The sequence below is a fragment of the Macrobrachium nipponense genome, chromosome 33 (genome assembly GCF_015104395.2).
Source record: "Macrobrachium nipponense isolate FS-2020 chromosome 33, ASM1510439v2, whole genome shotgun sequence".
In the NCBI taxonomy this organism is placed as follows: domain Eukaryota; kingdom Metazoa; phylum Arthropoda; class Malacostraca; order Decapoda; family Palaemonidae; genus Macrobrachium; species Macrobrachium nipponense.
In genome coordinates, this window is record NC_087219.1 from 41,271,199 (window position 1) to 41,283,297 (window position 12,099).

Genomic DNA, 12,099 nt, shown 5'->3' on the forward strand with positions numbered 1-12,099 from the left:
ATACTTTCAGATACCAGTCCATCAGTCTTCAAGGAAATTTATCCGCTTCAGTCTTGCAGGGAAAGCTTCAAATTCAAAGTCCTGTGCTTCGGATTGACAACGTCTCCTCAAGTTTTTACAAGAGTGTTCACTCTCGTGTCGACGTGGGCGCATGCTCAGGGGATCAGGCTAATAAGATATCTAGAAGATTGGCTGGTGATAGCGAAGTCCAGAGAGAAATTACTCAGGGACAAGGCGACCCTCCTGCAGTTTTGTCACAGTCTAGGTATTGTGATAAATCAGGAGAAGTCGCAGTTGGATCCAAGTCAACGTTTGGGGTATCTGGGAATGGTTACAGACACGATAAAAGCCAAAGTATTCCCGACAGGCCAGAGAATAGAGAAATGCAAACAAGTGGTGAATGCCTTTCTGGGAAAACAAACAGCCAGCAAGGCAGTGGCAGGTAGTACTGGGAATCCTAACTTCCTTGGAGAAGCTAGTACCACAAGGGAGGCTACACCTTCGATCTCTACAATGGAGGATGAAGGAGTTTTGGTCACCAATAGTAGATCACCCATACGAGCAAATTCCCTTGTCGGCAGAAGTGAGGAAAGACTTGCTGTGGTGGGTGAATGACGACAATCTGACAGTGGGTGTCCCCCTTCAATAACCCTCCCCGGACCTCTTGCTGTTCTCAGATGCTTCACTAGAAGGCTGGGGAGCCCATATGGAGGAATTGATGGTGTCAGCAAAATGGAGTTGCGCGGACAGAGAACTCCATATAAACGTGTTGGAGTTAAAAGCAGCGTTTCTAGCTCTACAGGAATTCAGGGAGAGAGTGAAGGGACATTCAGTGGTATTGATGTCAGACAACACCACAGTAGTAGCTTATATAAACAAACAAGGAGGCCTAGTTTCTCAGCAGTTACATGTGATGACAGTTCGACTTCATCAGTGGGCTGTAGAGAACCTATTAGACATCAGGGCCAGATATATTCCGGGAAAAAGAAACTTTGTGGCCGACAAGCTGAGCCGCAGGGATCAGATACTGGGAACGGAGTGGTCCTTGCACCAACAGGTAGTGGACAGGATGCTCATGTTGTGGGAAAGGCTGATCATAGACCTATTCACAACCAGGTACAACAAAAAGTTGGAAGTGTATTGTTCGGTAGTCCCAGACGTAGAGGCAGTAGCAGAAGATGCGCTATAACACCCTTGGGACAATCTGGACGTGTATGCATTTCCTCCATTTTGTCTAATCCGTTAGGTTCTGAACAGGGTAATGCGGTCTCAGAACCTCAAAATGACCCTGGTAGCTCCTTTATGGCTGAAGGCAGAGTGGTTTCCAGACCTGCTGGAACTCCTAATAGACATGCCGAGAGAGTTACCCCCATGGAGCAACCTACTATGTCAGCCACACATGGAGAGGTACCACCAGTCGGTGAAGTCCCTATCGCTTCATGGGTGGAGACCGTCAAGTATCTCCTCCGAGTGAGAGGGTTTTTGCAAGAAGCAGCAACTCAGTTGGCAGGAAATATCAGAAAATCATTTGCGGCAGTATACCAAGGAAAGTGGTCGGCATACTGTGATTGGTGTCGTAGAGGGAACTTGTTTCCACTTGGTACCACTATTCAGCAGTTAGCAGACTTTCTGGTATATCTCAGGACAGAAAGGCATATGTTGTATCTGCAGTGAAGGGGTACAGGGCTGCTCTAGCCTTAGTCTTATGAATGAAAGGGGTGGACATTTCGTCTTCATGGGAGTTGGCCATGCTGATGAAGAGCTTTGAACAGTCATGTCCACCAAAAGAACTAAAAGCCCCAGATTGGGATCTGACCATGGTACTGAGTAGTCTGACAAAACCCCCCTACGAACCACTAAGGCAGTCCACAGATAGGAGCCTGACCTTGAAGACAGTCTTCTTATTGGCCCTAGCTTCAACCAAAAGGGTGGGGGAGCTACATGGCCTGTCATATCTCATAAAGCACTCGAGAGGTTGGAAGTCAATGGTATTCGAGTTTGTTCCAGAATTCGTGGCCAAGACTCAAAACCCAGCAATAATGGACGGCAGATTCGACTCCTTTTCCATACCCTCCTTGGTAGACTTTGTAGACAATGACAAAGAGGAGATACTTCTGTGCCCCGTCAGGGTACTAGGAGAGTACTTAAGAAGGACAAGGCACCTCAGGCCGGGGTGCCGGAAGTTGTTCGTAAGTACAGGACGGAACAAGAAGGAAGTGTCCAGGAATACAATATCGTTTTGGCTAAGGGAGACAATCAGGAATGCCTACATGAAAGAAGACAGGGGGTCAAATAGCCAGGAGAGAGCTAGAGCTCATGACATCAGAGGCTTGAGTGCTTCTTTGGCATTTAAGAAGAACATGTCTGTGGAGAGAATTCTGAAAGCTGGTGTTTGGAAACACCAAACAACTTTCACCTCATTTTATTTAAAAGACGTTGCCCATAGATCCTTGGACACTTTTTCCTTGGGTCCAGTGGTAGCGGCCCAACAAGTGATATAGCTCATCCAGTACCCTTGGAGGGTTAGTTTGTGTCTAGTCTAAGATGAAGGTATGAAAGTAGAATGAATGGGATGACTGGTCTTTTTTCTTTACTACTTTCTTTCTACTCCCTTACCTACGGGCAGTATGAAGGAGAGTACCGTCATATGCTGGAAAGGACTAGATGCAGGTGAGGTGGTCAGCCATACTGTGAAGTTATCTTAGGTTATGGTATACTTTTCAGCAGCAACACACCCCTCTAGATAATAGGGAAGAGAGGGGTGAGGGTGGATCCAGATACAAGGGACAATAGTAGTTTGTGAGAAGGGAAGGTTCTCTGTTCTCTCATAATGTGTAAACCATAGAATGGTATCAACACCCAGTGAGGGAAACCAATAGATTCGCTTATATCTTTGGTTCTAGGTTCATTGTCCATTCTCTAGGAATTCCCCTAATATTCGGAAATGGATAAGGTGGCAAACTCCCAGTCAGTTTTAGAGAATTACCTCCCTCCAATAAGTAAGTCTATCCTAATGTTAAGACCGAAGGTTTGTTCCGTATATGAACAAATACCAAATTTGTAACTAATTTGTATTTTTCATAACTAACAAACATGAGGTCTTAACAGGTAAAGGCCCACCTTGAACCACCCCTCTAGCAGTCTAAACTGGGTTAGAAATATAACTGGTGGGTCACAGGACGCCGAGGGCATTCTGGTATACATGCCCCGTGACCTGGTATAGATGCCAATAGTCCCTGGATCTCACAAGTGTAATTTTAATTCTACTGGTTTCCAGCTTGGCGCTAGTAAATCCTAATGTTAAGACCTCAGGTTTGTTAGTTATGAACAATACAAATTCGTTACAAATTTGGTATATTGGATCTTTTATTGATGGTGTTTCCCATTCAAGTGTAATATATTCCTTATTTCTCGAAGAATTACTCTATCAAAAATTCTCAGAAGGAATTGTTTCTGTATATATTTAATTCACAATGTTTTCAGTAGTGTGATCACCTGTTCTGAAATACAGATACAGTACATAATATGCATGCCAGTACACTGTTTTAAAAATATCACTGATGAATTTCTGAGAACATGGTTGCCAGATGAAGACTAAGCAACTTGCAATTAAAAAAATTCTCTTTAACCATAGATTTAATAATTTACAGCAAGCACATTACATTATGTAACTATTGCACACTTTATGTAGAACTTGTAACACAAGAAAAAATAACCCCACAGTTTTCCTTGCAAAAGCAAAAACAAATTGTAACACAAGAAAAAATAACCCCACAGTTTTACTTGCAAAAGCAAAAACAAATTATACTAAAACATTTTTTTGGACTTAATGCATCTCATAAGAAGTAAAATTTTGATAAGTTGAGATGCCACTTCTGGATGAATGAAATAATTAAATCTACAAACAAGGCACATGCGAATAATATATACAAATTGAATAAAAATAAGTTAACAAATAATTAACCTGCAAGTTAATATACTAATACAGTTGACCCCTGGTATTTGCGGGGGGTGCATACCACAAACCCCCACGAGTAGCTAAACTCTGTGAATACATGAAACCACTCTAAAAATGCCTTTAACTGTCTATTTTGATAGTTCAAACACCAAAAAAACCCTCTAAAAATGCTTATACTTGAGTATTTTAATACTTTTATCACAAGAAATGCATTTAGTCATGAAAATTACATGAAAATACAGTAAATGGTGAATATTTCTCTATGAAAAATACCTCGAATAGGCAAATTTTCTGCGAATAAAGGGTATACTATATGTTCCATAGAAAAATCGAGAATAGTCTGAGTCTGTGAATCCAGAACCATGAATGAGGGGGCGGCAGTCGACTGTAATACAATGAGACAAAGGGAAGATGATTGAATTGCAAATGGTGCTATAGCACAACACTACATATTATTCTTTGCCCTAATGAAGGTATGTAGAAAGTTCAGCAATCAGAATTTTACTAGATTCAGTTTAGTAAAATTTTCCTCTCTCAAACATTGTAGAATTCTTTTAATGTTTTAGAGTCAGATGTTTTCCATTGACTTTAACCCCCTACTATGTTATTTCCATGAGACCTGGGCTAAATAAAAGCATTAGGTTTCCATCCCTGTGAACAACTGCATAAAAAAAAAATCTGATACTGTGAGATGTCATATGTTTCTGAACTAAAATTTTATGGGAAATGGGTATTATGTTGGGAAAACAAAAGGTTTAGCAATTGATTGTAATTACTGATACTATATTGAGACCCCTGGTCATTTGTTCATTGTATCTTTGCAGATTTTGTTCCCATTACAATTCTCTGGTGTTTTGGGCACAGTAGATGTTGTTGCTGAAGTTGAAGGTGGAGGAACTACAGGTCAGTCAGGGGCTATCCGCTATGCTATATCTATGGCACTCCGTTCATTTGTAGACTCTGAGATGGTTGAAAAAATGAGGCTGGGTAAGTTTTCATAACTTGTTTTTAAGTAGATTTTAGTGCAGAAAGTACTAATATGAGATAATTCCGAGTGCTTAAACATAATTTTTTTAATTTACATCTATCTTCTTTGCAAATACAGTATATGTACTAGTGAACGATCAAAAGGATTAGCATAATTATCATAACTATGGCTCTTTTGGGGTTTATCCCTGACCTTTTCCCTCCCACTTTGTCTTCCTTTCTTCGTGCTTAGGCACATTAAAGGCATTGGGTTCTACCTTATTCTCAAAACACCCAGTGCCTTTCATCCAATCCATCTAAAGCTTGTGGCAGTTATTCAGGCATATACAAACTGTGCCTCTCTACACAGTGGGGACATGGGCAAGTGTTATGAGGTGTGACAGTCATATCTCGAGATTCATAGTTGGATTGAGTTAGTAGAAAGGTCATGTTGATTTAAAGGAAGTTGCTGAGGTCCACTGTCCAGAGGTAGAGTAGATAAACATCTAAGGCTGATATGGTTTGTGCAAGTGATCAGAATGGGCGGTGGGTCAGCATCGATTCAGAAATTTAGTAGATATTGGAATAGGAGGAAGGAGACCAGCATGAAGGCACAGAAAATCTTGAAGATAGTACATAGATGAAGACCTGAACAAGATTAGAATTTAGTCAGAAAGTGCACGAGACAAGTACAGTGCAGGATTCGTTATTAACCCCATAAAGGAAAACCTGATGTTAAGGTGGCCGGCCGGCTAATGCCATTCTTTAAGGACAAGACTTTGATATTCATACCACTTAATAAGGTGATTCGGGACATCTCCAAACCACATATGATTTTCGCCTCTGACCTTCAGTTTTGTGACGCCAGGGCGATTTATCCCGAAAATAACCATTTTTCAAATTCTATCCTCCCTTGATATTTAATATTAAGACCTGGGATTACTACCATATATAGACCTGATGTAGACCTCCAGTCGAATGAGTTTTTTTTTCTAAGTCATTTTTTTGCTAGATATGAATTTTTCATTATGGTAAAAAAAATCCTATAAATTAGGAAAACAAAATTTATAAAAAAAAGACGAAACAAAAATTGGAAAAAAGGGCTTCATTTGATTGTTCTATAATGTCTTTCTGAGTTATATACCAAATTTCAATGTTATAGCTTTAAAACTAAGTGAGAAGATAGATTTTGAAGGTCAATAACTATAGTTTTGAGATACGGGCGTTCAAAGTTTTTCTTCGTATTTTTATAACGCCAATGTTAATAAATAATGATTATTATGAATGTATATTTCGTTTTTGTGTATTAATAAACCAAAACTATTTTATTTATCATAATTTAATCATAAATGATGATCCCTTTGCTCATATATCGTAGCTTGGGGCACTGCATCAGGCAAGATGGGGTACTCCTTCCTACGCAACTCTCTCTCTCTCTCTCCTTTACTAACTCGGCTTATTACAGCGAATTTTCTTCTTCTGTATGTTAGCTAGATGTTTTCCTAGTATTTTCCGTTTTGGCACGATGAAATTCTTGCCGAAACAAAAATAAACAAAAGGAAATGCAAGAGAATGTCAAGAGGTGAAATTCGAAGTTGTACTCTCTTTTTACAAAGACATGTTAATAAATCATGATTATTATGAATTTCATATTCCTTTTTGGGTATTAATAAACCAAAACTATGTTATTTATCATAAATTAAGATCCCTTTGCTCAAAGATTGTAGCCTGGGGGACAGCATGACGTGTGCTTTAGGCAAGACAGGGGCGTCTACTTACTACGCAATCCTCCCTCTCTCTCTCTCTTCACTAACTGCGCTAATATCGCATATATTATGATAGTCTGTAATCATATTAGAGCAAAATTTCTTCGTCTTTATGTTAGCGAGACGTTTTCCTTGTCTTTTCCTCATTGGCATGATGAAATTCTTGCTGAAACATAGAGAAATATATGTAAAAGCAAGTGAATGTCAGAGGTGAAACTCGAACGTGTAGACTACTTGAAGTCTGTGCTGGCACTGAATCATGGCTTAACTTGATACTCCCCTATGCGACCCATGGAATCTCTACAGATGCCATTTCTCACAATTTCTTTGACAATAATTATCAAAATTTACGATAACAGACGAAATATTGCATTTTCTTGTACGGATGAATGTTTTAGGCTTATTGAGTTATGTTTACTAATTACCCTGTAACTACGAAAGTAAGGAATTTTGACGAAATATTTCGTATACTTATTCTCAATTGCCATATGAAGCTCCATGAATTTTTTCATTACTTTGCATTTTTCGCCCTTTACCCCCATATATAAGGGTTCTGGCTGGCCCCCTTAACCATGAGCATGACCTTTGTTTTGTCTGTGCAGCTGACTTTTAAGCATTAACTGAAAAAAAAATGGGGAATCGGATATTTGAGCTATGAAATCCAGATTCATGACTGGTGTGCACTACAAATACTCTTGATAAATGAAGCCGTAGCAGAAAGAAGTGATGTTTAGAATCGGGAAAGTATATTGCATTTGTTTGAAGGTGTTATGAAAAACAGACTTCATTAATTAATAGTAGATATGGAAGTAGCAGAACACTGACCAGTTGGAAGGCTGTAGGCAAGTCAAGGTAACTTAGTGGTATCACCAGTGACTTCCCTCTGACATTCCCATTCACAGCCGACAGATTTTCTAATGTCCTGCCCTTTGCTTCTGCTGTTCTTTGATGATTGTTAAACCAGGACCAGATGGGATTTCAGGCAGAAAGTTACAAGAGCAAGAATGGAGAAAAATTGTTAGATAACTACCTCTTTGAGAGAAAGTTTAACAGTTGTAAATACTATGCTTATCTGGGAATGATTTCTGCTATATGGACTGCCCATGGTGTAAAGGGCAACTGTTTCAGTCAGAGGCAAAAACTGCCATGAAGTAGTGGAGATCACTAAGTTGTAAGGAAAGTTGTAAGGAATCTCAGTAGGGTTAACTTTATAAAATGTGAGTTGTTACAAGTTTGCAAGGTGACATTTTTCAGTTTTTGGATGTGTGCATGTTTGTATGTGAACAACACAAGTATACCTTGTTGGTAATACAGGAAGCCTTCCAATAGTATCACAAGTGTGTTCATTCAAAAGCCAATGGTATATTGCCCATAAAGGAACTGCGGTGCTCTTTTGTTGAGGAAATTGGAGCCAGTCTTTCTGATTGTGGATTTGGCTAGGTCTATCCGCCTTTACACTGAAATGTCCTGGAAGACCTAGTGTACTCGCAAAGGCTTTTATGAATCTTGTTACACTGATATGAACATGTTGCTTGGCACTTGTTTGTCTGACAGAGGTTGATTTGTATGGAAACCAATAACCCTCGAGTGGAAGGACTGGACAAGTATGGGAAGAGGAGGAGGAAGTGTTGGAAGGTTTTGTCAGGTTCTTCCGAGGGTTACCACTATGCCAAAAATGAATCAGAACCTTATAGAACTTTTCCTGAGGCTACCATATCTGTTCCTTCAACTCTGGATCCTTCCTGTTTAAGAGGGGTACATCACTTACTAGCAAACTCATTCATCCCTCATCTGAGGATGAGGCTGCTAAAGAATTATCCTCCTTTCACTACCATTGTAAAGTGTGGCCAGCCATTTACCAACGTATCTGCTCCTGCAGTTCTAGCAACTTTTTTTACTATGGGTGATCCCTGAATGGCTGTGGTAACACCAATATCTGAGCAAGCTGATGTGATTTTTCATCCCTTTGCCTCAACCTCCTTTTAAGTGTGCAGGTTGTCCAAGGAGCAGGACAAAGTAGTGAAAAAGGAAGGAACATTACCATCATTCTTCATCCTCATCATTGTCATCATCTTTACTTCGTTGTTGTTGTACTCAGCCTCATACTGCCTTCCTCAGTGTATAAAGGAAGGGGAAGTCCAAGGCGGCTTAGGAAGAGGTCCAGGTAGACTTCTTCCTATTAGCAGCTGAGTAGAGGTGCTAGTTTGCCCCCAGGTGAACATCATACATTAGGAGTGCTTGGTGCTGTGGCACATATCCACTTTCACTTGAAGATTGCTCCCTCTCTCATTGTGAACTCTCAGGCTCTCACCAGGACAGTGTTGTGCAGCCCCTCATTCCTCCTGCTCTGGAGTCCGGTCTTGACTTGTGGTAGCCCTGCTCTCTGCAGCTTGGTTGCTGCAGCAAAACAGGCCTTAGCAACCTCTCTGCTTTGTGCACAATCTCTGTACTATGGACAGGTGAGAAACAGGTTGGGATCTCCCCATCGATCATCTTTAGCCGAGCATAAGCAGGACCCTGTACTGCTTCTCACCTGGCACACTTGCCTTGCACTTAAGTGGTCCGATCGCATCCTCTACAATCTTGCTCTGGAGAGAGATCAGAGTTTTTATCTCTAGCTGGCATGGTTCTCTGTTCTCTGTACTCTGTTTGACTGAGTGTTGGAGTCAAGATCTGACTCCATTCAGACTGAAAATCTGGAAGTTCCCATCTACTTTCTCAACTATATGCTCAATTGGTGTTGGATGGAGCAGGGGCGAGAGAGGAAGTAGAAGTTTGCCATGACCCCCTCTTCTCCGGGATTGTGGGTAGCTCAGTCCTTTGGGCATCCTTCAAGTCCTGGGGGACCTGCTCCTCTAGAACCCCTTCAAGTCATGGAGCAATGCTTTCTGAGTGGAACAATCTAGGGGAATGACTTCAGGTTACCTTTGCTTACAATCTCAATTGCAGAGTAGAATTTAGACTACTTTTGAGGCAAGACCATTGGTCAGGTTGCCGAGGTCACAGTTATCTCATAGTATTTTGGCAGATGTGAACTCGCTGATCTATGGGTCTGGGCGTTCCCTTGCTGCTGGCAGGGACTTTATTTAGACCTGCGGAGAGGTGCTGCCACCGACTGTGTCATCACAGTTATTTGTCTTCAGACAACAGAACTACAGTTCGGAGGATGATAAATGTCAGGTGACTGGGCTATTACCCACTTGGCACAGTAAGAACCAGTCATTGGGCAAACCTGGTCTTGCAAAAGAGAGATTGTTCTCTCCGACTCTCACTCTGTTTCGAAAGAACAGCCTAATCACTGCGGAATAGTTCAAAAGTTGGGCTTGCTTATCTACTTTCCCCTGGGAAGGGTAGATACAGCTACAGCTTCAGAAGCCCAGACAGGACCAGTATTCTCCTTCCTCTACTAGGAAGGGTGGGGAGTGTTCAATGCATCCCCCTCTCTTTATACAGTCCAAGAATGGTGGAAGAGGGAAGGTGGTAGTGACTGAGGGTAGTGATGATCCTCCTCCACTGCCACAAGTTGAGGGTTGCCTGTTGAGCTGAAGAGCAAAGTGGTAGCAACAAGAAACAGGCCCTTGGTTGTGTAAAGTCCTGCATGTTGGAAACAGGTTGCCGTTCAAGGTCCTCTCCTCTTTTCACTCCATAACCAATGTTGTTCCTGATTCTGAATTTTTCTCTGGATTTGTGGGAAATCTCAAGCTGCATTGATGAAGGTGGAAATGATGATACACAAAAGTCACTGCTGAAATCACAGCACCGAGTGGTATATTTGATAGACTCTTCATGATGGAAACTGCTTGCAGATTCAGTCAGATAGGGCAACTTCACGATTTCAGTACTACAGGATGCTTACTTGCAAATACCCGTCCGTTAGGACTTGGAAATACTTCTGCTTTGTCTGCAGCAAGATGGTGATCCAGTCCAAGGCACTCTGCTTTGGATTGGTGACAGCTCCAGAGGTGTTCACCAAGTCTTAGATCTTCGACAAAGAAGTTCTTTGCAGCTAAAATGGCATTAATTGTGTCGCGAAGCAGCTCTTCAAGACGAAGGAAAATATGAAGGGAGGGTGAAAATTATTGAAAACAAAGAGGTAGCCTTCACCACCTCTGTATATTTTTTGTAAAATTGAAAGAGAACCGCATACCTAATGTAAGTATTGGAAAGTATAACACATGCCAAATATTTTAGTAGTGGTTTTTTTTCAGTACTTCAGTGCAAATGGTCTTATTTGCATTCTTGTAAAAGACTGTCTTTGTACTTACAAGACCTCATGTTCCCAAGTTCCTGGTTGGAAGGTGAAAAGAACCACAGATTAACAAAATTTTGGAAACTATTTCCTACCAACCAGCTTCAAGGAATGGTTGTGACGTAATCAGTAGGCAGGGCTTAACTGTAAAGCCAGCTGGACTCTGCTGTAGTAATTGCATTAATGCACAAAACAATTGTGTAAGTGATTAAAGTTTATATATACATACATAGGCATGAAGTGGGATAGAAGTAGAACAGCTGTCTGCTGACTCCGAGATGTCTGTTTACCACCTCCGGCGTACCAACCCTCTCGTACATTTCCTCTTCGTAGAGGAGCTTTGGCTGTGTTTTTATAATACTGCGCCACGAAGTGATTTCACGAGCAGCCTCTTCATCAAAGAGGAAAGGTAGTAGTTAAAAAATACGGCCCGTAGCTTTGGCTCGTGTATTTGCCTTGGTTGATCTTGGCTTCATCCTCATCTGCTGGAAAAAGATCGCTTCCTGGCATTTTGTCACAATCTACCCCTGGATTACACAAGTTTTTATTAATTCTACCAGTTTCCAGCTTGGCACTAGTATTATCCTAATATTAAGACTGAAGGTTTGTTTCATTCATGATCAACTAGGGATTGTGTTAAGTTGGTTGGCAATATCCCTAAACCACAGATAAAGTATCTGGGTATGTTTCTGGATGGTAACAGTGAGAGCATTCCCTGTTGGCTTGCGTCTTAGCAATATCAGGGAGATATGGCAGTGTCCCTTTCATGGCAAGAAAAACTCACGTGGTGGCAGCAAGTAACCATGGCTCATTTTCCATGGGTGGAGCCATCTTTAGTTTCTTTTGTGGCAGCTGAAACAGATTGGTCTTCCTTCTGGGATCCTCCTATTGTTCCTTCAAGTTGGGAATTATGAGAAAGCTTTACTTAAGACAGCTAGATGACAGAATCCTCTTACAGGGAGTTCTGCCAAGCTCTCTGGGAGCTAGATAACAGAATCCTCTTGAGGGGAGATACTTTAGCCAAAGGAAAGAATGGAACGGCAAGTGCGAGTAGAGCATGGGTAACCCCTCTTAGTCCCCCCCCCCCCCCCCCCTCCCCCCCCCCCCCCCCCCCCCCCTTTTAATACCTTTTTTATCCAGATTCAACTGCTGTTCCAATT

At 41.4% G+C, this 12,099-nt stretch overlaps 1 protein-coding gene across 1 annotated transcript in view; it reads left to right on the forward strand.

Annotated features, from left to right (window-relative positions):
* The window catches only part of LOC135203112 (small ribosomal subunit protein uS9m-like), a 140,888-nt gene that overhangs the window by 128,372 nt on the left and 417 nt on the right, over positions 1–12,099 (forward strand). Inside the window, exon 8 of the mRNA XM_064232745.1 lies at positions 4,783–4,945. Coding sequence (XP_064088815.1) covers positions 4,783–4,945 — 163 coding nt within the window. The remainder of the gene's footprint in view (positions 1–4,782; positions 4,946–12,099) is intronic.